The sequence below is a fragment of the Nothobranchius furzeri genome, chromosome 11 (genome assembly GCF_043380555.1).
Source record: "Nothobranchius furzeri strain GRZ-AD chromosome 11, NfurGRZ-RIMD1, whole genome shotgun sequence".
In the NCBI taxonomy this organism is placed as follows: Eukaryota; Metazoa; Chordata; class Actinopteri; order Cyprinodontiformes; family Nothobranchiidae; genus Nothobranchius; species Nothobranchius furzeri.
In genome coordinates this window covers 24,326,754-24,352,964 of record NC_091751.1, presented here as the reverse complement: position 1 = coordinate 24,352,964, position 26,211 = coordinate 24,326,754, and the positions used below count along the sequence as shown (strand labels likewise).

Genomic DNA, 26,211 nt, shown 5'->3' with positions numbered 1-26,211 from the left:
TTAGGTAAATAGCGGGCAGGCAGTGTTGATGCATGATTGCACATGCGCCGTGAGCGGTTCTGATACATTTTGGGTTTCAGCTGCTCACAGCGCCGCTTCAGCAGTGCGATACCCTCACGAGGGACAAGCGAAATATTAAACACGCCAGAAGTCCGTGCAAGCTCACGACTGCTGATCGGTAGCTGGTCACGTGATGTTAATCGCCTCTCGTAATCCCCTGTACACTACACGACCGCTCGGCGCAAAACTCGCCCCGATCTCGTGGATTCTCGTACGAGTGGAAAATCGGTTCAAAAAAGTGAAAAAGTCACACAGTGTACGCCCGGCTTTAGGAGGCAGAGGAGTAACTAAACATCTGACACAGAGAGCAAGAGATAGGAGACGGAGAAGCAGAGACAGAAGTAGCCATAGCCGTGCTGAGGCTAAGCTAACTGGACGAGTAACTCGTTCCACACCAAATAAAGTGCGTGTGTTTGTGTGTGTGTGTGTGTGTGTGTGCGCGTGTGTGTGTTTGTGTGTGTGTGTGTGTGTGTGTGTGTGTGTGTGTGTGTGTGTGTGTGTGTGTGTGTGTGTTTGTGTGTGTGTGTCTGTGTGTCTGTGTGTGTGAGGGGGTGAGAAATCTGAGGTATTGTGTAAGAATGTGTGGATGCAGTGAAATTTGTGTCTCATGCTCAATGCACGAGAGTTGAAAACCTCGGCTCACATAGATACGTCGTGCTTTTCCATGTTTTCACTCAAGTGAACAAAATAGTCCATCGCAGCGTTGGAGAGCTTATCGCCACATGCTGAAGTTGTGTCGCTGCATCCTCAGTGAAAGTAAATCCAAATGAAACGTAGCTTTGGCTGTACTGTCTTGAGTTCACCGTGTTTGCTCTGTTTTGACTCCCTCCCATACCAGGCTCTGATCAGGATCCCATCCCCGCTGCCTGCCTGTGTCATGTAACCTCTCTCAGAATATAAATGCAAATAGCTAACTCCAGCTACCAACTGACTTGGAATAAAAATAAATTACTTTCTAAGTGCAATCACTTTTCAGTGATATGTTATTAATAGTTTACACGGTAATTGGATAAATTCCCACGGCACACTAGCAAAGTGGTTGAGAAACACTGGATTAAGGCGACACTACTAATGTCCCACTCTGTGTTTAATTTAAGATTCACATCCAGCCATCCATCCATCCATTTTCATCAGCTTATCTGGAGTCGGGTCGTGGGGCAATAGCCTAAGTCGAGAGGCCCAGACTTTCCTCTCCCCAGCCACTTGGGCTAGCTCCTCCTGGGAAATCCCAAAGCATTCCCTGGCCAGCTGAGAGACTGTGTCCTGGGTCTACCTTTAGGCCTCCTCCCAGTTGGATGTGTCCAGAAAACCTCACCAGCAAGGCGTCCAGGAAGCATCCTGACCAGATGCCCGAGCCACCTCAACTGGCTCCTCTCGATGTGGAGAAGCAGCAAATCTACTCCGAGCCCCTTTCTGATGACCGAGCTTCTCACCCTATCTCTAAGGGAGAGCCCATACACTCTGTTGCAAAAACTCATTAAAATTCACAAATAAAGTTAAAGATTTAAAAGACAAAAATACAGAGCAAGTACAGTGATAGGTGTAGCATCAGAAACATTCAACATTGAGTCGAATCAGAGCATTTACACCGGATGCGGTGTGGATCTGAATGCGGAGCTACAGAAAGTTTCCATATGATTTTCCTGAAAGTTTCCATTTAGTCAACTTTTTATCACCCCTGTTCTTATTTCTCTACACATGTTACCGAGAATATGTTTCAAAGGAGAACGTTCATGTATTCATCAGCCTTTGAATGAATGTTTCTTATGCTGCACCTACTGCACTGTAACTGCTCAGTCTTTAACTTTGTCTTTTTACGTTATTCTTGCAACTAATTTTGTATTTTAAATCTGACATTAAAATCTGCTGCTTTAAGTTGATTTTAATGTTTTTGCTGTTCTTGCTTCTGGAAAGGACACAATAAATAGCCTCTGAGTGTGAAATGTGCTAAACAAATGAAGGAGCCTTGTCTAGTCTAGACGCCCCATGAGGATTATCATTACGTTAAAGAATTTACACGAGCCAGACAGGAAGTGAGACATGTTTCAGCATCAGGGAGTTTTAATAAAATGTACTTTAGTAATCAGTTGTATGTTCTACTTTTGGAGAATCATCAGCACGTTTGACTAAGGGAGTATTTTGCAGAGGTGTGGACTCGAGTCACATGACTTGGTCTCGAGTCAAACTTGAGTCATTATTTTAATGACTTCTGACTTGACTTGAAAAAATCTATAAAGACTTACGACTTGACTCCGACTTGAACGCCCATGACTTGTGACTTGAATCGACTTGCATATGTTGACTTGATGATGACTTGCACAGAAGTGGCACGATATGGACAAAAATCACAAATCATTCTTGGTTCTGGGTTTGATCTTGTTCTGCTAAATGCAGCCGCACTTTGTTTATAATCAGTTTCAGTTGCACTTTCTGCTTGTGTGAGCAAATAAATGAAGCTTTAAGAAGATTTATTTCTGGAATTTATTTATTATCATTGTCATTCAATTGAAGTTGGACAGATGACTTGATTATAACTTGAAAATTCAAAGTAAAGGACTTGGACTTGACTTAGACTTCCACATCACTGACTTTGAACTCGACTTGGACTTGGTTGTCTTTGACTTGGGCTTGACTTGAGACTTGATGACAAAGAAGTGTGACTTACTTGTGACTTACAAAGCAGTGACTTGGTCACACCTCTGGTATTTTGGTATGAGAAATGGCTTTGAACAAGTCAAAAACGTTGGGTACCATGATCACTAGGTGAAATTTGTAGATCTGGGTGTCATCTGCATTACTATGATAATTGCCAGGGAGTGCACAACAACAACATGTTGCTCAAAAACAGGTTTCACTGGCCTGGCCTGCCAGACTCGCCCTCCGTTTAATTCTCTGGGCAGAATTAAACAGATGAGGGGTCTGGAAGGCCAGGCTAAGGTTTCACAGTAACTGGACAGGTTTGTGCTGCAGCCAAAAGATTTTAACACAGACTTGGTGCTGCGGGAGTTATGTTGAAACCCATACGAGAAAAAACACTTTAAAGAGCAGCTGAAATCATTTTAATGCTTTTTTTTGTTTAATTGTATATAGTTGAGGTCACTGTGAAACAGATCCAGTTCAGATTCCATACGGCATGCGGACAGACTGCAATGACTGCGGTTCAAAAAGCTGCCCCAGTGAAAGTCCCTAATGACTAGAAAAGTGACATGATACATTTGCATCTCATTGCTCAATACAATGTGTTATCAAGGAAGAAAATGATTTTAAATATGAACGACAAAGCCACATCTAAACACACATTTAGTAAAGAGCTGGCAAGTTTAATGTAAAGTGTAGAGCAGGATAATGTAGAGCTGGAATTAAAGCTGCAATTACAAATCTGCAAAACTGGAACCAGAGATCCTTTCAGCTCATGGAGAATTTTTTATTTAAAGTACAGCAGAACAGTCAGCAGAATCCCAACCAAGACTTTCAGGGCAGTCCATTTTTTAACGAAAAACGACGTCAGACTTACTTAAACACTCACATACTCTACATTTGGTAGGTTTGACAATGTGGAGCCTGTATTTACACATATGATTATAATCTTGACAGAATTATAACAATAGCTTTGCAATTGTGGCTGGAGAAGTAATGGACTTCTCTAAATGCTGTTATTAAAACTCTGGACTGCAAGTCGCTTTGACCTGGCACTGAGCCAGACTGACAAAACACATCTGGTTTCTTAAGAAACCAAACCAGTAGGGTTGGCTTCCCAGAAACTGTTTAACACAAACACACATCCTGAAGTCCTGAAGGGCATTCTTGGATTGTTGATTTGGAGCAAATGTATGCACAGAAATGCTTTAGATATAAATTTGCAAAAGATATGCATACACACTAGTGTAGGTTTGAGCGATATGGCCTAAAACCAATATCACGATATATTGAGGATTTCACCTCAATAACGAAAAATGGACGATAACTAAAGTTATGCGCAGAAACAAAAGTTGTCCACTAGATGGGGCTGTCACATGTATTACGTTGAGTCACATTTTTACGTGACTCAAGGTGGTACAGCTTCTTAAAGTGACATGAACGTTGCCAACCTACACACATCTTTTCATTTTTTTAATATCTAACTTATTGACATGGGGAAAATTACCACGATTAGTCCGAAATTTCGATAACGATACATTTTCGATTTATTGCCCTGCCCTACACTAGGGTAAAGGTTAAAAGGTAACCGCCCACGACAATCCTCCCTGTGATGATTAAGTAACTTTATGAAAGAGGGAGGTTGTACTTGGACACACTTGACAACTGGAGGACTAAAATGTTAGGTTATACATATAACCACTGTTCCCTGAAGGAGAGGAACGAGATAGAACGAAGGTACTATGGGATATCACACCCTCGTGTGGCCTGGCTGAAGTCATATCTAATTACACCTGTAAAATTAAATGGCCGTGACACTGGGTGGTAGCCCCGCCCTCCACCTACAAGCGCCCAGCATCGCTGACATTCCTCAGTTTGATAGCCGCTCTTCACCGAGCTAGGTGACGAGCCGCCCTGCGTTGTACCTCTTTACTCTCCTTCAGGAAACAGTGGTTATATGCATAACCTAACATTCCCTTTCAGTCAATTCACTCGGTGCAACGAAGGTATATGGGACACATAAAAACGCCCCATGAGCAGCTCTCAAATCTGGGCTGACAACGCTATCTAAGATGGTAACTCAGACCCAGAAGAAAGAACTTCATGAGCCACCGAAGGGGCCATGAAATCCAGACAGTATAATCTCACAAAAATGTGCGGTGCAGCCCAGCTAGCAGCCGAGCAAATGTCACCAGCTGAAACGCCCTAAAAACAGCGCCCCTACAGTAGCCACACCTTTACTAGAGTGCATTCTGACATCTTGGGGCAGCTGAGAGACATAAACACTGAAGCAGGGAAATGGCCTCCACAGTCCAATGAGAAAGTATTTTCTTCAACAAAGCTTTACTCTTGGAGGGTTTGGTGAAACACAAACGGCTGATCTGACAGTTAGAAAATCTGAGTCCACATAAGCCTGTAGAGCATAAGCCAGGCAGAGACAATGCAACCTCCTCTGCTCTTGGGAGGCAAAGGGAGGACGATTGAAAAGTGGAAAGCTCTATGGTCATAGAACCGTAGGTCAGCGAGATGACCTTGGGCATATATGCAGCATTTGGATGCAGAGTAACCCTAGACCTGTCAGAGAGGTATAAGGACCCACCTTTCGTCAAGGTTTTTGACAGGTCTATTGTTCTTTGACCTCATGACCCTACAGGACTATTGTTCTTTGACCTCATGACCCTACAGGTCTATTGTTCTTTGACCTCATGACCCTACAGGACTATTGTTCTTTGACCTCATGACCCTACAGGACTATTGTTCTTTGACCTCATGACCCTACAGGACTATTGTTCTTTGACCTCATGACCCTACAGGTCTATTGTTCTTTGACCTCATGACCTTGCCCCCCCCCCTCCCGCCCTTGCATAAATCAAACTGACATGTGTATTGTTCATTGACCTCGCCCCCGCCCTAGCATAAATCAGATTGGCAGGTGTATTGTCAGTAGTCTCTTTTGTGAAGATCTATATGATAAGATAACCACACAGATCCCACGACCCCCTCTCATTCATTCGTGACCCTATGTGTTAAGAAAATGAATTTTGTGTAATGGCGCATGAAATCCTCTATTGTGAAGATGTGTATTGTTGATCTGAACCATTTTAGTTACGCTTGATAACTGTTTTGTGTTAACCTTTCACACGTGAGACCCTTTTGTCCAGATGTATAATGTTGATTTGCAATGCTTTGAGTTAGCCACACATCTCCCACTACCCCTGCTTGCCTTTTTAAAAGCTCAGATTCCTGAAAATTACACTCAATTGTTGTAACATTTAAACATAAAGAGACCGTGTTTGTTTAAAGACACATCTGTGATAACAGATGTATTCGCGTGAGCAATATTGTGTAGCAGAGGGTATATGGTGGATCAGATGCTCAAATTTACTAAAAGACGCCACATCCAGTCAGTTTCGACACTATGGAAACTTGAATTAACGCATAATGAAGTTCTGATAGCAGTTACTTATACAGGCCAATTTTATCCCTTCTGGTCAAACCTTCGTCATCAACCCTTTGCTGTCTTATCTTTAGCCAAGCATAATTCTCCAGAACCAGCCCAGTAATTTAACCGATTAACATCTCAAATATGAAGGTATTACGGTCTAAATGATGACAACACACACACACACACACACACACACACACACACACACACACACACACACACACACACACACACATTCAGTAAATTTCTCTAAGAAGTAAAAGATTTTTAGGGTTACATTCAGACATTTGTCTATACCTGTTTTCACAAACCATCCTTTGTTCTGTAGACGCACGGTGGTGAGTTTTAAACAGTGCCAGGAAGTTTGTGAAAAAGTTCCGTCACTTGTAAACAATAAAAGTAGTTGATCATTAACCGTCCAATAGGCTATACACACACACTTTCAGAAATGCCAGACTCTAAGACAAGTAAAGAATTAAAAGGTTACCGACTCTAAACCATTCAGCTACACCCCTATCTTCTCCATAGAACAATTGTCACCTCAGCTCACAAAGCATTTGACTTACTTTTGTTCTGTAAAAATGCATGGGGGGGCCAAGGTCATGAGGTCAAAGAACAATAGACCTGTCAAAAACCTTGACAAAAGGTGGGTCCTTATACCTCTCCTGTCTGTTGAAAATTGCAGACAGGATGAGTGAACCAAAAGAGCATGAAGATCGCCCACACACGCACACGCTGATGCCAGGGCTGTCTTATAAGACAGGGACTTCATGTTGACCGACTCGGCTGGCTCAGATGAGGGACCACAGAGGGCCCTTAAAACAGTGATAAATCATGTTTTATGATATTTAGTAATACATATTCAATTGATGAAATTTTATTAAATATAGATGAGATTAATATTAAAAGATTTAAAGAAGCTCCTCCTTGAACCGTCACCTTATCGTGGTGGAGGAGTTTGAGTGCCCTAATGATCCTAGGAGCTATGTTGTCTGGGGCACTTAGTGCCCCTGGTAGGGTCTCCCATGACAAATTGGTCTTAGGTGAAGGGTGAGACAAAGAACGGTTCAAAGGATCTTTCATGGCGGTTAAAATGAAGAGTCGGAGTACCCGGCCCGGAGGGTTACCGGGGTCCCACCCTGGAGCCAGGCCTGGGGTTGGGGCCCGTGAGCGAGCGCCTGGTGGCCGGGCTTTCGCCCATGGGGCCCGGCCGGGCCCAGCCCGAACCGGATACATGGGCTCGTCCAACTGTGGACCCACCACCCGCAGGAGGAACATGAAGGGTCCGGTGCAATGCGAATCGGGTGGCAGACCAAGGCGGGAGCCTTGGCGGTCCAATCCCCGGACAAGAAAACTAGTTTTTGGGACATGGAACGTCACCTCGCTGGCGGGGAAGGAGCCGGAGCTTGTGGCAGAGGTTGAGCGGTACCGGCTAGATATAGTCGGACTCACCTCGACACATTGCATTGGCTCTGGAACCCGAGACCTGGAGAGGGGTTGGACACTCTACTTTGCTGGAGTTGCTCCGGGTGAGAGGCGGAGGGCTGGGGTTGGCTTTTTGTTAGCTCCGAGACTCTCTGCCTGTGTGTTGGGGTTTACCCCGGGGGACAAGAGGGTAGCTTCCTTGCGCCTTCGGGTCGGGGAACGGGTCCTGACTGTTGTTTGTGCTTATGGGCCAAATATCAGTTCAGAGTACCCACCCTTTTTGGAGTCCCTGGGACGAGTGCTAGATAGTGCTCCATCAGGGGACTCCATTGTCCTGCTGGGGGACTTCAATGCTCACGTGGGCAATGACAGCTTGACCTGGAGGGGTGTGATTGGGAGGAACGGCCCACCTAATCTGAACTCGAGCGGTGTTTTGTTATTGGACTTCTGTGCAAGCCGCAGTTTGGCCATAACGAACACCATGTTCGAACATAAGGATGCCCACCGGTACACTTGGTACCAGGGCAGCCTAGGTCACAGGTCGATGATAGATTTTGTAGTCGTATCATCTGACCTGCGGCCGTATGTTTTGGACACCCGAGTGAAGAGAGGGGCGGAGCTGTCAACTGATCACCACCTGGTGGTGAGTTGGATCAGATGGCAAGGGAACATGCCGCGTAGACCTGGCAGACCCAAACGCATAGTGAGGGTCTGCTGGGAACGCCTGGCAGAAGAACCTGTCAAGACGGTCTTCAACTCCCACCTCCGGCAGAGCTTTGACCACGTCCCGAGAGCAGTGGGGGACATTGAGTCCGAGTGGGCCTTGTTCCACTCTGCGATTGTCGAGGCGGCTGTTGCTAGCTGTGGCCGTAAGGTGGCCGGTGCCAGTCGTGGTGGCAACCCCCGTACCCGCTGGTGGACACCAGAGGTTCGGGGAGCCGTCAGGCTGAAGAAGGAGGCCTACAGGGCGTGGCTGGTCTGTGGGTCTCCGGAGGCAGCAGACAGGTACCGGACAGCCAAGCGGGGTGCAGCAGTGGCAGTTGCCGAGGCAAAATCTCGGGCGTGGGAGGAGTTTGGTGAGGCCATGGAGAAAGACTATCGATCGGCTCCAAAGAGGTTCTGGCAAACTGTCCGGCGCCTCAGGAGAGGAAGGCAGCAACTCGCTCACACTGTTTACAGTGGGGATGGGGAGCTGCTGACGTCAACTGAGGCTATAGTCGGACGGTGGAAGGAATACTTTGAGGAGCTCCTCAATCCCACCAATGCGCATTCCGAGGAGGAACCAGAGCTGGGAGGCCTGGGGATGGACTGTCCGATCTCGGGGGCAGAAGTTGCTGAGGTAGTCAAACAACTACACAGCGGCGGAGCCCCGGGGGCGGATGAGGTTCGTCCTGGGTATCTCAAGGCTATGGATGTTGTAGGGCTGTCATGGTTGACACGTCTCTACAACATTGCGTGGTCATCGGGGGCAGTTCCTAGGGAGTGGCAGACCGGGGTGGTGGTCCCCATCTTTAAGAAGGGTGACCTGAGGGTGTGTTCCAACTATAGGGGGATCACACTCCTCAGCCTCCCTGGAAAGGTCTACGCCAAGGTACTGGAGAGGAGGGACCGATCGATAGTTGAATCTCAGATAGAGGAGGAGCAATGTGGTTTTCGTCCTGGCCGTGGAACTGTGGACCAGCTCTATACCCTTGCAAGGGTGATGGAGGGGGCATGGGAGTTTGCCCAACCAATCCACATGTGTTTTGTGGATTTGGAGAAGGCTTATGACCGTGTCCCCAGGGGCACCCTGTGGGGGACACTCCAGGAGTATGGGGTGGGTGGCTTTCTGTTAAGGGCCATTCAGTCCCTTTACCAGAGGAGCGTGAGTTTGGTCCGCATAGCCGGTAGTAAGTCGGACCTGTTCCCAGTGAGGGTTGGACTCCGCCAGGGCTGCCCTTTGTCACCGGTTCTGTTCATCACTTTTATGGACAGAATTTCTAGACGCAGCCGTGGTGTGGAGTGTGTCGAGTTTGGTGGCAGGAGAATCTCGTCTCTGCTTTTTGCGGATGATGTGGTCCTCCTAGCTTCATCCAGCTCTGACCTTCAGCTCTTGCTGGGTAGGTTCGCGGCCGAATGTGAAGCAGCTGGGATGAGGATCAGCACCTCCAAATCTGAGACCATGGTTCTCGACCGGAAAAGGGTGGCTTGCCACCTCCGGGTCGGGGGAGAGGTCCTACCTCAAGTGGAGGAGTTTAAGTATCTCGGGGTCTTGTTCACGAGTGAGGGTAGGAGGGATCGGGAGATCGACAGGCGGATTGGTTCGGCGTCTGCAGTGATGCGGACGCTGAGCCGATCTGTCGTGGGGAAGAGGGAGCTGAGCCAGAAAGCCAGGCTCTCGATTTACCGGTCGATCTACGTCCCAATCCTCACCTATGGTCATGAGCTTTGGGTAATGACCGAAAGAACGAGATCGCGGATACAAGCGGCCGAAATGAGTTTCCTCCGTAGGGTGGCCGGGCTCAGCCTTAGAGATAGGGTGAGGAGCTCGGACATTCGGGAGGGACTCGGAGTAGAACCGCTGCTCCTCCGGATCGAAAGGAGCCAGTTGAGGTGGTTTGGGCATCTGGTCAGGATGCCTCCTGGACGCCTCCCCGGGGAGGTGTTTCGGGCATGTCCTGCCGGCAGAAGGCCCCCGGGTCGACCCAGGACACGTTGGAGAGGTTACATCTCCAATCTGGTCCGGGAACGCCTTGGGGTCCTGCCGGAGGAGCTGGTGGACAAGGCCGGGGAGAGGACGGCCTGGAGCTCCCTAGTTGGGATGCTGCCCCCGCGACCCGGACCCGGATAAGCGGAGGAAGACGAGACGAGAAGATTTAAAGAAGTCAAGTATCTGGGAGTCATCATTGATGAAAAAATGTCTTGGAAACTGCAAATAAACAGTGTCAAAACTAAAATATCTAAACTATTGCACTGTTACATAGAGCAAAATGGTTACTTGATAATAATTCACTATATTTGTTATATAACTCACTGATCATACCATACCTGAACTACTGCATTGAAATCTGGGGAACAACATATAAAACTTACACAAATTCCATTTACATCTTACAGAAAAAAGCAATAAGAATAACCACAAGGAGCAACTACAGAGATATGTCCAATCTATTATTTATAAAATTAAAAACACTAAAAATCTATGATCTGGTGGACTACAATGTTTTAAAATGTATGTTTATTGCAAACAAAGGGAACGCACCTGCAGGATTAATCAAAAGATTTACAAAAAGACATAGTAAATATGATTTAAAAGGACATGAATTATTTAATATACCTAGACATAGGATACTCATAAAGGGACATTGTGTGTACATATATGGAGTTAAAATGTGGGATAAATTAAATACTGAAATCAAGAATGCAAAAACAATATTGACATTCAAAAAAGAGATAAAAAATGAAATGATTAACTTTTATAGATCGGTTACATAAATGCGTGAGGGGAGGGGGCTTGGGGGGTGAAAGAAAAAAAGGGAAAAAGGGAACAAGTCTATGAATGCATATGTGTATTTATGTATATAACTTTATGCTTCTTTCTATGTAATTTGTTTTCTCTCTTTTTTCAATTCATGGGTTGAGGTTGTGTCGGCCAACCAGTCCAGAAACTATATTCAGTCAGTCAATCAATCAATCAATCAATCAATCAATCAATCAATCAATCAAACAATCTTTATTAATCCCAGAGGGAAATTAGAGTTTCAGTACACACAATTCAGAGATCAGACATACTTAGGCATAGACACATGACAAGAATTGGTGACTGTGGTCATTCGCAACCCTGAGTCGCGCTACCTTAATAGAGATAAGAGGGTTACATGAGGATTGGTTCGGGAGGAGAGAAAAAAAGGCACTTCATAGCTACTCTCCCACCAGGAGGGCAGCTTTGCTCTGCAAAAAAACTGGGATCCTGTTTCCCCAGCGAGAGCAGCCATGTATGGCGCTCAGCCACTGTAGCCACAGGTGGGAGGGAGATCTTGGGAGGAGCGCAGAGCACATTGACTCCTGCAGGTTGATGACCTCGCCAGGGTGAAGTCCACCAATCCGAAGGCGGGGCGGGGGGTGGGGGGGGTAAGTCGGGTTTTCACAGCATCTGTCTGCATTCCTTGGAGGGGGTTTGTTGTTGGCATCTCAAGGCTGCCATGGCGTCAGATTCGGATAACAAGACTTTGTTTGGGTCAGGCTGAGATAAATTTCCTCTCTGCCTTCAGTCTTTACTGATCATTCCAGTCCTTCAGTGAAGCCAATTTAGGTTTTTAAACATGTCCACATCGTCCGGTGACCCTCTCCGAGATAACATCCATTTTGCACACTAATACCGGTATCGCAGCTAGAACATTGTCCAGCTTACGATTCACCTCGAGTAGCGTCCCAGTCTGTGAGGTCTCCACACGGACGGTACTTTCCGTGGGTGCGGGTCACCCTCCAATCGCTCCCGTCTTCCCAAATTTCCAGAAAACCAGATATCCTCCCACTCCAATCAGGAGAAATCCAGTGATCATCAGGCCAAACATCCACACGTCTTCGACGTCCTCAATGGACAACTGGGAGCCATTCTTTCCAGGAATCCATCATATATCCCGCCGGGTGTGTCCCTTGAGTTCTCATTGTTGAAAAAATCTTATCAATCGCGTTGAATGACCAATTTATCAAATCTATGAGTAAAAAATAGGGTTTTTCAGAAGAAAGAAGCGCTCTGTGGGCAGACAGGACAAAGAGCCGTGGGAAAAAAATATTGTTCATATTTTTTTAAGAATCATATGTTTGTTTCATTTGTATTAATGTTATTTTAGTTAAAAGGGGCAGATAACATACGTTTTTCTTCTTTCTGTCCCCTTTTTCATTTCGGCTTTTAGCAATTTAGTTTTGTATTTTTATTTTAATGTCAATAAATGAAAAGTTGAAAAAGTTGGAAAAAAATAAATAAATAAATAAATAATTGATGTCCCTAGAAGGGAAAGAAAGTCTAACAACAGGCCTCCCCACCAGATAGATCCCTTCTGGATACCAAGCTTCTGTGGTCCACTGAAGAGCCACCAAAATCAGAGCCATGCTCATCCTGTGCACCCTCTCCTGCACGGCTGAAATCAGCTCCACTGGAGTAAAAGCATATAGAACATTGGGCCTAGGGTGCACCAGAGTGTTCGTCCCAATTGAAGCAGCCTGGTCTGTCAAGGAGAAGAACAGAGAACAGTGTGTGTTTGTGCAAACAGATCAACAACAGATCCACAACCACCCTGCCAAACCTTGCCCAGGTCTGGGACACCACAACTGGGTAAAGCCTTCATTACCTTGCCAGGGGTCCATCCCTGGTTTACCCTGTGGGTCATGCAACCGGGGACATACTGTAAGCTGCTCTGCGACAGAAGATTCAGGTTGCACTAATGTAGCAATGTGTGGGTCAGATTTAGCAGAGGAAGGGAGCGTGTTCCTTCCTGTCTGCTCATATATGACACTAACTACAGTTGTTCTGTGCTTACTAGCAAATTCTGACCTCTCAGACTGAAAAGCCTCAGGGCCAGAAACACAGCTGACAGTTCTAGATAGTATGTTTAACTTTATGTTTATTTATTTGGCAGACACTTTTATCCAAAGCGACGTACAATTTTTAACTTGTAGGGCATGTTGTGATCTGTAGGGGAAACCGGAGTACCCGGAGGAATACCACGCATGCATGGGGAGAACATGCAACTCCATGCAGAAAGGCCACAGCCGAGTATCTAACCTGCAACCTTCTTGCTGCGAGGCAATAGTGCTAAGTGCGCCACCATGCAGATAGTATATGCGGACCCCCGATTGGGTCGTGGACCATATGTCTCTCACTGCCATAACTCCACACATAGCCTTCCAGCCTTTCAGGGAATTGCTGTGGGCACCACCACACGCTTGGACTCCCTCCCCAACCTGGTTCTCTCTATGGGAGAAGAGCCGCTATGCAGGCCCTGGGGATGGTCCACTTCTGGTGAAGATGACATGAGAGACAGAGACGGTGAGAGCCCACCCAATGCTGGAAGTTTTGCACCCCACCTATAACCAACCAAGAAGCACCATGGCTACATTGGAAGCCATTATGCCCAAAAGCTCTAAAGCTGTGAAGAATGTTGGATTGGCTTCCGGTTGGAAGCGGGTCATGTCGCTGTGGAACGTGGCTATCCGGTGATCCGAGAGGTGCGCTCTAGTTGACCGAGAGCGTATTTCTAGTCCGATGATGGAAACCTTCTGGCTCAGATCTAGGGAGCTCTTGTAATTTAAATGAGAAAGCCCAGGGCTCAAACACGAGAAAGAAACTTGGAAGCGTGAGCCTCCACATGCACCCGAGAACTTGCTACCAGAGCCCAATTGCCCAAGGAGGCAAGAACGCGGATGCCCCTCTCTCTGAGAGGTGCTAACACAGCTTCCACACATTTAGACAAGGTGCGGGGAGCTAGGGCTAATCCAAGTGGGAGAACCAAATATTCATAGGTTTTCTCTTAAAACGCGAAGCACAGGAACTACCTGTGATTGGGATAAATCCCCACATTAAAATATGCATCCACGAGATTGATCGCAACAAACCAATCTCCAGGGCTGTCGGTATTTGGCCACTGCTTGACCATTAGCATTTTGTAAAACTGTACCTGTGCAACCTGCTGCAACTTGCGACAAACCCACAGCGTCCCCCAGGACATGGAGAAAGTTCACACGCCGATCGAGCGTGGGACAATGGAGCTGGCCGCAGAACTTGCACACCTCTGGGGCCAAGAGAGCTCTGTTGGTATGAAGAATCCACATGTAGACAGGACAGGCTTCGTACAGGTGCTTCTCATGGAGAAAAAAACCCACAGCCCTGAGGACAGGGACACAAAGCAGACCTTCGCCTAGCAGAGTCCAGCACGGTGCTCATGGCGAGACAGAGCGGAGGGGCAGAGGCAAAAGAGCACAGAGGCAGAAAGCTGAGCTCGGTCACCATGTAGCGTCAGGAAGACGCTCACTCAGGCCGAACCAGACACCCAGACTTCTCATGAACTTCTTGCTAGGGACTAAAGGTTATGCACAAAAATAACCAACTCTCTCTCTCTCTCTCTCTCTCTCTCTCTCTCTCTCTCTCTCTCTCTCTCTCTCTCTCTCTCTCTCTCTCTCTCTCTCTCTCTCTCTCTCTCTCTCTCTCTCTCTCTCTCTCTCTCTCTCTCTCTCTCTCTCTCTCTCTCTCTCTCTCTCTCTCTCTCTCTCTCTCTCTCTCTCTCTCTCTCTATATATATATATATATATATATATATATGTTTATATGTCAAGCTTTAAATATGTCAAACAAAATCAAAAGTGTGAAACTCATCATTCAAGCAAGCATGCAGTCACTACACTGAAAGCTTCCTTCTACCACAACTAGATTCTCTGTGGAAAATTCTCATGCTGTGAGAGTGGGATAAAACACAAATAAAATGCTAATCTTTTCCCAAATAAAATTGATGTTCCAGTTTTGTATAAGTAAGCTAACCATACACTTTATTACAGTTCTTAACTCATGTTGCTGTGTGTTCTCTATCGCATCACACATAGCAGGGGCATTTGATTCCGGTCGCGTAGGTCTGGTATCCAACAGGTTTTAATGGCTTCTCTGAGGTTGAATCACCTGTGCAGCAGCTCATCAGGCTCTGCAGAAGCCTGTTAATCAGCTGCTGATTGAAATCAGGTGTGTTGAAACAGAGCTAGAACTAAAACATGCTGGATACCGGCCCTCCAGGCCTGGAACATAATACCCCTGGACTATAAGGAAGTTTAACAACCAGTACATGTATAGAAATTTTAAATGTCTTCCTCATACATTCCCCTGCAATGCCCTGGTTCTGTAGAATGATCCATGGTATTTTTACTGTGATTGCCTCTGTGTTCCTGTAAAATCACAGAAAAAGGGCATGTTGGGGTCTAACAAGCACCTTCCCCCAGTGCCTACCAGAGGCAGCATAATACATGATGCGCGTTTATGCACAGGCACAGCCCATAGCGTTTGCTATCTGTGGCTCAATGTTGCCAACTGAGCGATTTTACAACCCCTCTCAACGACTTGTTTTACAAAAAGCGCCTAGTGACAAACCTAGCGACATTTCTGAGGACCCTTTGTTACTTTCTGCAGAACTTTGTTGGAGACATTCCCTGCAGATTAGCAACGGATAACTCTTTACGCTCCGAACCGTTCTTACAGGTTCAAGAAAAGAGAATGATAATCTGCGCAAATGCATAAGGACCGACCAGTCCTTTCTCTGCCGGGCTGACAAGAAAAGTACAGCAGCAGAACTGGAGACCACCAATTTACGCCTGCTGCTGCTGCAGATTCACGCTTCTATTAGAGATGGCGAAGGTTTCAACCTGCAGGCTCTGGCTCTGCAGCAGTCAAGCACTTTGGCTCTTCCTGCATTTGGCAAATAAAGTCAGCGGGAGTTTGATCTGCCATCCCCTTAATACACGCAGCTCTGTGGCTCATCTGAATTTCCTTCAGGGGACGGTTATATCATGAGACACCCGCCCCCAGTTGCTCGGTGCACCGGTGTGCGCCATTTTCATCACGATCTAGATGGAGCGAAAACACAATGAAGAAGTGGAGAAGGGGAAAAAGCTGCTGTTCATGAAAGTGCTGGCAATGCACAAACGTGACAGAGAGTCTGTGAGAATGAATTTCGTACTGAGTTTCAGCCAATCAGCATGTTTTAACCACAAGTCCCGCTCAGCGACTCTACCAGGCCTTTCTGAGTACACACCCCAGTTCAGGTGCATCGTCTTCGCCTGGAAATTTATCCTTTTGTCGGTCTGGTAAAATGGAGACATGCACATGCAGCAAAGTTCAGGTGAAATTACCCGGAAGTCCCAAGAGTGGAAACACCCATGGTGTAGCTCATCAACACCAGTGTGTGAATGTGTGTGTGAATAATTGTAATGTAAAGCCCACTGGGCGTCATCGGCCGGTGTCTTGGCTGCTGCCGTGGATCTGTTGCTGCCAGGGCAGATGGCTCCGCTGATGATGTGTCGTTCATTACCTGACCCATCTGAACTCAGCCTATTGTTTCCTCTGGTGTTCACGAGTGTGTGTGTGTGTGCGTGTGTGTGTGTGTGTGTGTGTGTGTGTGTGTGTGTGTGTGTGTGTGTGTGTGTGTGTGTGTGTGCATGGACGAGTGTGCGGGTGATTGTATGTCCACTTTGGAAGTTGGGTGCGGGAGGGGAACTGTAATTTTTAATTGTTTTATACTTGGGGAGGGGGGCTGGGATGGGAATGTGGGATCTATGGGGCCATTTTAATCTGTAAAGCACTTTGAGTTGCATTTTTGGTATGAAAAAACCTATATAAATAAAGTTGATTTGAAAGCACTTTGCAGACTTGGAAAAGCAATATAAAAATGTACTTTATTATTATTATTATTATTATTATTATTATTATTTCATTCAACCAGACTCTTGATAATAGTACTTTTCTGCAACCTTCGATGAACTTTGATCCAGAAGAAAATAAAGCTTTATGCAGATGATGTGGTCCTGTTGGCTTCATCAGAACGTGATCTTTGGCTCTCGTCGGAGCGGTTCGCAGCCGAGTGTGAAGCAGCTGGGATGAGAAAAAGCTCCTCTAAATCCGAGACCATGGTCTTGAGTCGGAAAAGGGTAGAATGCCTTCTCTGGATCAGGGATGAGGTCCTGCCCCAAGTGGAGGAGTTTAAGTATCTCGGGGTCTTGTTCAGTGAGGGAAAGATGGAGAGACCGGTAGATGGATTGGTGCTGCGTCTGCAGCGATGCGGGCGTTGTACCGGTCTTGGAAAGAGAGAGCTCTGAGAGAACTTTGGGTAGTGACCAAAAGAACGAGATCGCGGATACAAGCGGGCAAATTAGTTTTCTCTGCAGGATGCCTGGGCTGTCCCTTAGAGATCGGATGAGAAGCTCAGTCATCTGGGAGGGGCTTAGAGTAGATCCGCTGCTCCTCCACATCGAGAGGAGCCAGTTGAGGTAGCTTGGGCAGTTGGTTAGGATACCTCCTGGGGACAACAGGGAGGGGACATAAAGGAAGACCCAGGACACGCTGGAGGGACTATGTCTCTTGGCTGGCCAGGGAACACCTGAGGACTCTCCTGGAAGAGCTGGCCCAAGTGGCTTGGGAGAGGGAAGTCTGGGCCTCCCTGCTTAGGCTGTTGCCCTGTGACCTGACCCCGGATAAGTGGCTGAAATTGGATGGATGGAAGATGGATGGAAGGAATGTGTCATAGAGGCAAAGCACTGTTTCTAAGCCTCTGGAGGCAGGCGTTGCAGATTTGTAGCGTTAAAACCTTCTTACCTGGTTACTCCACATACGTATTTCAAGAGCATTTGTTAACTCAGAAGTACCCCTGAAGGACTTAGTTGTCCGTCATTTTATCAAAACTTATGTTGAGCCTGAGAGGGTTAATGTTACAGGACTCCTGATTTTTATTTAGTTTTTTGCAAATGCAGACCACTCCTAACAGTAGTGAGGAAAACGGACAACAAAAGGAATAACTGTGAAGTTCTTTTGGTTTGGATTCCAAACAGGGTTCTGAGTCAGCGGGGAAGCGTGACTCCTGACAGTTTAGTGAAGATTAACATAACGGAAGTGAAAGGAGAGGGGGAACGCGGGAGCATCTGACCACAGCATAAATGAGGAATGTGGTTCGCTACTGAGGCATGGGTGTGACTAGAGTGAATAGCCATGTTCATCTTCCCTCACTTGTCCCAGTGGCTGTGTGATGTTTACAATCAGAACGTCCTGCTGGACTCGACCCCTGGGAAAACACTGCTGGTGTTTACACCAGTACACAACCACTGAATCACTGATTTCATGTGAAACTTCACCTCTGACTGTGTGTAGATGTAATTACTGATGGTGTTTAGCTAAGGTAAGCTAATAAATGCATTCTGTCATCTCTGTCTCCAGGGTCCAGGCTGCTGCTCAGACTTTGTGATTTCTTTTCATTACATCTATGCTGTTCAGCAGTACGTGTTGGAGTACCTGACCTACCACCTGAGACCGTACGGATACAAGTACAGATTTAAACCTGATGAAAAGGCACAAGTGAACAAAACTGAAAACATCAATCTTTTGTAAGAACTCCTGACCTGTTTGCACTCCCACCCAGTTTCAGGCAGCTAAACCAGAATGCTCAGGTGTGCGAGCGAGTAATTTCTAAGTGATGACACACATAATGAAAGGAAGTGAATCAGATGATAAACATTTACTGAGCAAACATAGAGCTGTCAAAATGATTTACAGCAAACCGCTGCTGAGTTTGACAAAGGTAGAAGCCTCCCTCCCTCCCAGGTGACTTGGAAAAGTTTCAGAACTAAAGTCAAAACCAGAGAAAAATGAAACATTCCAAACTTCCTTCTAGACTAGATTTCTGGACGAAGAGCTGCTGCTACTCACATTCACTCCCACAAACAAACCTGTTGGATTCCATGTAAACAACCGTAAAATGACATGTAGAAATCCACTAGAATCACTATAAGTTAGGACTCCAGAATACCAAAGACTCAGTCGAGTCCTGTTTAGCGAAGAGTTGCAACCATGTGACCAACCTTTTCATGGAGGGTCTGAAGAATGAGCATTGACACGTTGCAGGATTTTTTATTTCTTCAGGTAATGTGCTCTCCACACATCAGTTACAAAGGGATCAAGCTCGTGCAGCAACACATTCTCACACCCAATGCGGCTGAAACTGACAAAGGGAGCCCCTACGCGTCGGGAGGCAACGCGTTGTGCCAGAGCGTCACTTTCTGACCCCTATTGTGACCTTTACTCTCTTGCAATTCAACCTTCCCCTCACCTTCATTCTAACTTTAACCCACTTGCACATGCAGAACCTCGTTACTTGTCGAAATGTCTGTCTCAAACACGGTTAATGGGAAATTCAGAACGAGAAACTGGGTTAAGGTTAGGATGGGGTAGGGCTGGACGATATATCGAAAATTTATCGTTACAGAAATTTCTGAAGCCTGATTTATGCTTCTCCGTCTGCGTCAGTGCAGAGCACACGCAACGCCATTATCCGTCCTCGCGTAGGGATCCGGCAGGCACGCAAGTACGTACGGAGTCGAGCCCACTTTTTTAAACATCCATCGAACGAAACGGATAACGCAAGCTTGTGATTGGTCAGGACGCTGCTGTTGTTTACAGCGCCGCCATTGCAAAGAGAGCCGAGGATAACTAGCGGCAGACACGGAGAAGCTTGAAGAATGTCTCGCGAAAAAACTCTAAAAATATGAACGTTTTATCCTCCCGTGACTGGAGGAGTGAAAAGATGCGCAGGAAGCGTTTTATTTGTGGACGGAAATGACAGGAAACGTGGGTTTAGAGGTGGGGAGCGCATGAAGAGGTGGGAGAATGAGAGACAAATATGTCCGTGTTAAAAGTCTCTTATATACACAAAAAACACAATATAAACACACGATCCTGGACCGATACATGACAGGATACCACAGAACAGCGCTACGCCCTCTGTGGTCCTGCCGGGCAATTGCTTTGCAACACTCTCCAGGAGACGGAGAAGTATGAGAGCAAAACGCTTCCGTCAATCCGTGCGTGTCTGTCCCTTGCGGAGCTGACGGAGAAGCATGAACCAGGCTTATCTCTTATCGAGAGAATTTTCCCCATGCCATTAAATTTGATAATAAAAAAAGGAAAGGATGTGTGTAGGTTGACAATGTTCATGTCCTTTTATGAAGCTGTACCACCATGAGTCACGTAAAAATGTGACTCAACAATACATGCGACAGCCCCATCTAGTGGACAACTTTTGTCTCTGCCCATGCCAGTAGTTATCGTCCATTTATCGTTATCAAGGTGAAATCCTCAATATATTTTGATATTGATTTTGGGCCAAATCACCCAGCCCTAAGATGGCGAGGGGACGGTTAAATCGCCAGAGGTTAGAGGTAAAATGTCGATGAAATATCCGTTTTACCGCGGGCATCAAAAAGCGAAGCTCTGGCACAGTGCGTCGCCTCTCGATGCGTTGGCAGCCCCAACGCGTCAGAAACAAACACTTGGTCGCCCTTCGTCAGTTTCAGCTGCTTTGGGTGTGAGAATGTGTTGCGTGCAGATGACTCGATGTTCTTCACAGCACCAGAGTTCAAGGCAGTCAGTTCCTCAATGTGTTTTTTTTTTCTGCCCAAAGCTCACCATAGCTTCTTCAGCTATTGGTAGATCTTTGGTTGGTGTGTCCAACAGCTGCCTTTTCTTTGCAGTTTGAGAATTTCTTTTACCTTCAGGACCCATGCCACACATCCTTTTTAGCTTCGTCCAGCTGGAAATGAACTTTAGCAGCATAGCAGAGGAACACTCTTCATCCCTGAGCACAGATGCACAGGTTAGGACGTTATCTTTCACTCTTTTGCGCATTTGTTCTGTGTGTAACTTCATAATCCGTTACTTTATTATATTTTTACAGCTTAGTAAAAAAATAGTTTTTTACCTTACAGTTTGTCGGTGTTGGTGACGTCACTTCTGTTTATCCGCGGGCAGTAGAGGACGATGTCGCCATCTACTGCCCGCGTCCTCCTCGCCGATGACACTGTCCCATGCGTGATCCAACGTGAATACTACATTGTCTCTGTTCATGGTTAAGTGTCCAGTTGTCCTTATTTCTATCGTTTCTTTGATCCATCTTTTGCATTTTTGTTGTTCTGTGTTTATGAGCCATGTACTGTCCCAGTCCATTACATTAAGAGATGCATTGATACCACTTATTTTCAAACCGATACAATACCAATACTTGGATCTGAGTACTCGCCGATACCGATACTTCTACCACACAAAAAAATGCAATGAATTGGAATACAGGTTTTATTTTCTTCTCAGCTTTCAACAGTAAAAGTCTGTGAGGTGGATAAAAATAAAATATATTAATAGAAATGATCACAAAACTAAGATATTATGTGAACAGAAATGATAAGTTAGGCTTAATTTATACTTCTCCATGAGCTCCGCAACGTAGAGACGCACACGGAGCGTCGGGAAGGTTTTCACATTAAAACTTCTGTTCAGGCAGTGGAGTGTTGCAAAGCAATTCCCCACTAGGACAAGAGAGGGCGTAGCATTGTTCTGTGGTAACACGGGGCGACGGTGGCACAGGCGTTAAGTGCTCGCCCCGTAATCGGAAGGTTGCTGGTTCGAGTCCCGCTCAGTCTGTCGCTGTCGTTGTGTCCTTGGGCAAGACACTTAACCCACGTTGCCTGCTGGTGGTGGTCGGAGGGACCGGTGGCGCCAGTGCTCGGCAGCCTCGCCTCTGTCAGTGCGCCCCAGGGCAGCTGTGGCTACATTGTAGCTCATCCCCACCAGTGTGTGAATGTGTGTGTGAATGGGTGAATGACTGATTGTGTTGTAAAACGTCTTGGGGGGTTCTAGGACTCTAGAAGGCGCTATATCAAATACAGGCCATTTACCATTTACCATTTACCATTTATGTGGTCTCCGATAGTGTATTTACTAATGTGTTTATATATTTCAGAGACTTTATAACATGGACAAGTGTGGCCTTCATTCTCCTCCACCTCCCCATGGGGTCACTACCTCTAAACCCACATTTTCCATCCTTTCTGCCCAAGTTAGCTCAAATTTTCGGCCTTTTTTCGCGATACGTTCTTCAATCTGTTCAGGGTCTGCCGTTAAATAGCTGTTTACGTTTTAAAGGAGCTACAGCGGTGCTGGTGACGAATATACAGGAAGCGGTGTCCTGACCGACCACAAGCATGCGGTCTCTGTCACCCTCTGTGAGCTTGTCGGAGAGCCCTTGTGTCGACGCATACTGGCGTTGCGCGTCTCCGCACCGACGCAGACGGAGAAGTATCGGTGCATACCTACATTATATGATTTTCCCTTGTGCAGTGGTCTGTTACAGCTGATTTCTTTATTGTACTTTCTGCTTCTTGTTTGGCTGCTCTTGTGTGTCTTCGACTTGCTTCCCCCTCGCACTCTCTAATATGTCGTCTACGTAGCATTTCCATAGTTTTATTTTGGAGTCTGGGGGCAGTGGCTATGGCCTTTTGTTCCAGGTCTTCCATGAAGAACTCACAAAGGGCGGCTGATAGTGGGTTTCCCAAGACAAACCTTTCTAGTTGGTTGCATTTGGTTCAGTTATAAATGAAGTGAGTGGAGTTCGCTACCAGTTCTATCAATGGTGCTAAGTCTGCTGTGAGGTTTGTCCTTGTCTGGTTTTGTCTCGTCTGATCCTGTTAACCACTATGCTTTTGTGACCAAAGATATGACAACATGTAAGGTAAAAAACGTTTTTAAGTAAGCGATGTAAAAAAAAAGAACAAAGTAATGGGTCCTCTTTTACTTCTGAGCCAGCTACCAAATGGACAGACGTTTCTTTCTGGAGAGATGGTCGGTAAATCTGGGATTTGGTGAGAAATTTTGGACCGCTAATCCAGGTGGAAGCACCACGTTGGTCTGCAGGGCATTTCATTTAGAAAGCTTGTTTAGTGAGATGATAATAATTGGAACATGCATAATAACTACATTTGTATTGTGTGTGATAAAAACATTTTGTGTTTTGCACTTTATTGTGTTTTCCAGAGAAAACATTTCCATGAAGGAAAACTGATGGTTCTCCGTTGAACCAATGAAGGAAACCAGTGGCTCCTAAAGCTGTAGGTCTTCTGGTGATTTCTAAAATCCAAATCAACTGAAAATTTAATATTTGATCAAATATTTCCACTGTATCACTGGCAAGTCAGATAGATCCCAATAGAATAATATCAGGTTTACGTTTTTTTTGTATAGTTCTACCAGTAAAGGTTGGGGCTCTGAGTCTAGGTTGTTTTATTTTTGTGGGTCAAATGGAATTCCAGGTGTAAATAACCTTTAAAATGGCTAAATTACCCCCATGTACATGTTGGATTTAAACATTCCTGTATTCATCCTGATTCCAGCATCTTTCTTAACCGAGCAGCTCTACTTTCCTTCTGCAATCTGGTTTAATCTGTCATCTGGTTAATCTGTTGACATCTGTGATAGACTCAGGTATTGTGTTTATTAAAAAGAGCAAAAAGTAGGTTTAACAAAATGGTTTATTTATTTAAAAGTTGTTGTTCTGTTCATTTCTATGTTATTCCTTCAGGTACGTACAGTGTTAAACAATAAAAATTTATTTTACACCAAAATTGTTCGCCTTCTTTATACAACATTCATAACAATGGATGCTGACAGATGCAGGAAAACAAGTACATCACTAACAGTTTTGTCTTCTACTCATCTACAGGGTCCTAAATAAAGATTTACACAAGAAGACATCCTGAAATATCATTAATCTAAAATGAATTGCTAAATAAATCCTAAACCTTTGGGGCAGTGAGTGCAGTCAGCTGTTTGAGCATAGCTAGTGGACGCTTGGTGCAGATTTGTTTTTAACTGATGCAGATTTATGTAGGGGGTTTGCTGATTATTATTATTATTATGCAGGGGCCACTCTCTCTAGTCCTCTGGGGCCACCATCCAGCAAATCCAGCTAGTTCCTGCTCCAACACACATGAATTAAACGAAGGAGTAATTAAAAGGCTTCTTCAGAAGTCAACATGGTGATGAAACCATTTGAGTCAGGTGTGCTGGAGCAGGATGATTGTCTTCAAGTACTGGAGACAGACAGATAAATATACAGACAACAGAAACTTAGCCAAGTTTTGTTGCTGAACCTAAATATTAAGCAAAACGTGTATTTTGCATTCTTTTTTGCTGTTAAGTGGGTCTCTACTGCCTCTATGGACACTCCAAAGGTAAATAAAACTGTCCACTGGCTTTCTGCCTTTCATTATTTATGAACCTCATGCAAAAAGTCTCTAATTGTGACGTCACTTTGAATTGAAGCCCTGTTAAGATTAACACATTTTTCACAGATTTGGTTTTCTCCTTTTTCCCATATTGAAAGCTGTCAGTAATCCCCCCCCCCGAAGTCTGATATTTTTAATTAAGTTAATGTGAAACAAGATCTGTAGGTGGAACAATGAAATCCCACTAAAGCGGAGTGACTTGGATCGAATTTGGACTGAATCTCCATAAAGTCACTTCCTGTTTTATTGAATCCAGCACCACGAGCCTCCTTGAGCCAGAGTTGAATTTAATGGCTCTAAAGCAAAAAGACAGCAAACGCTGGCGCAACATGCAATGGTGTGCTACGTATAGACGCAACTGCTCCAGCAGCTGAATTCAGTCTCAAAGTTGTTTGTGTTGCCGTGGCAGCCTCCGTACCAAAACTGGGCACAGGCGTTGGCCTGTGGGTCATAGTACCACCTGATGACGTACTCTCGACACGGGCCGGGGTCCAGAGGCTGGCTGCATCCCTCGTCTGAACATAGAAGACCATGTGTAAACCTTTTGGTTGAAGAAGGCAAATATGAGGTGGAGGAGAGGAATACTAGTTTCTGACATTTCACCTGAGAACGAGGACAGCGGTGGAGATGAGGTGAAGGGAGGAGGAGTCACAGGCGGCTGCGGAAGTTGGACTGGTGTGGTTTTCACCTGGAAAGTACACAATCAAACTTTAGGGGCATTCTTCATCCTACCCTGCAGCTATGGATGTTATTACCGTATTTTCCGGACTATAAGCCGCTACTTTTTTCCCACGCTTTGAACCATGCAGCTTATAAAGAGGTGCGGCTTTACTGAAGATTTTCCTTCAACTGCCACTAGGAGGCGCTTTAGCAGAAAGTGAAACAGGTGGAAGTCAAAAGTGGAAATGGAAGAAAGTGCTCATTTTAATTTAGAACATGCAAGCAGCCGGCACGACGAAGACTTTTTTTCAAGTCCATACCCCCTCATCATGGTAACTACACGTATGAGTTCATATGATGCCGCATTTAAGTTGAAGGCCATCGATCTGGCGATAAAGGAGGGAAACGGTGCTGCCGCACGTAAGCTTGGCATGAATGAATCCATGGTTCGGCGACGGAGACGGCAGCGGGAAGAACTCATTCAAGCCAGCTTCACCCCGGAATGATGACAGCAACACGGACAGCGACACTGACATCGCCACAGAAAAGGTATGCGACGAAGCTCTTCTGAGGCTGTTCAACTCCGACACTGAAGAAGAGGACTTTAATGTTTCAGTGTGCAGGAGGACGATGAATAAACTAATCAATAACTTTTCTGTTTTGTTTGATACTGATCAGTTCAGTTATGTTCAATTAAACTATGTTTTCAATTCAGTAGATATCCGGTAGATATCTGCAGCTTTTAGCCCGGTGCGGCTTATATAAGTACAGTTCCATGTTTTTTTTTAAAACTTAGTAGGTGCAGCTTATATTGAGGTGGGCTCCATAGTCCGGAAATTATGGTAGTTATCGAAGTTCAACCAACAGCTTTAAAAATCAGAACGGGGTGAACACTGTGTCAGCTTTTGACTCTTTATCCCAAAATGACCCAACTGCACATGGAAATAAAACCATCCTGTTATTTTTTACTCCATGTTATTTTGTCACGAGTTATCATAGATAAACAAAGAGCTGATGAGTGGCCAAACCCAACCTGCCCATACCAAACTAATGTCTATAAACATCGCAACCTTGGTCTCATAATTCCAGAAGTCTTCAGGTGAAACTTGACCAACCCTGGGCTGATTCTGACCCAACAGGATTCACTAAAC

At 45.6% G+C, this 26,211-nt stretch overlaps 2 protein-coding genes across 2 annotated transcripts in view; one reads left to right on the top strand and one right to left on the bottom strand.

Moving 5' to 3' along the window:
• Nucleotides 1-23,737, top strand: part of c1galt1a (core 1 synthase, glycoprotein-N-acetylgalactosamine 3-beta-galactosyltransferase 1a) — a 36,860-nt gene extending 13,123 nt beyond the window's left edge. Inside the window, exon 4 of the mRNA XM_015976489.3 lies at nucleotides 18,510-23,737. Within this exon, the coding sequence (XP_015831975.1) occupies nucleotides 18,510-18,680 (171 nt within the window). The 3' untranslated portion in view covers nucleotides 18,681-23,737. The remainder of the gene's footprint in view (nucleotides 1-18,509) is intronic.
• Nucleotides 23,631-26,211, bottom strand: part of col28a1a (collagen, type XXVIII, alpha 1a) — a 68,236-nt gene continuing 65,655 nt past the window's right edge. The window contains exons 33-34 of the mRNA XM_054745789.1: nucleotides 25,004-25,088; nucleotides 23,631-24,915 (exon numbers count right to left, since the gene is read on the bottom strand). Coding sequence (XP_054601764.1) covers nucleotides 24,743-24,915; nucleotides 25,004-25,088 — 258 coding nt within the window. The 3' untranslated portion in view covers nucleotides 23,631-24,742. The remainder of the gene's footprint in view (nucleotides 24,916-25,003; nucleotides 25,089-26,211) is intronic.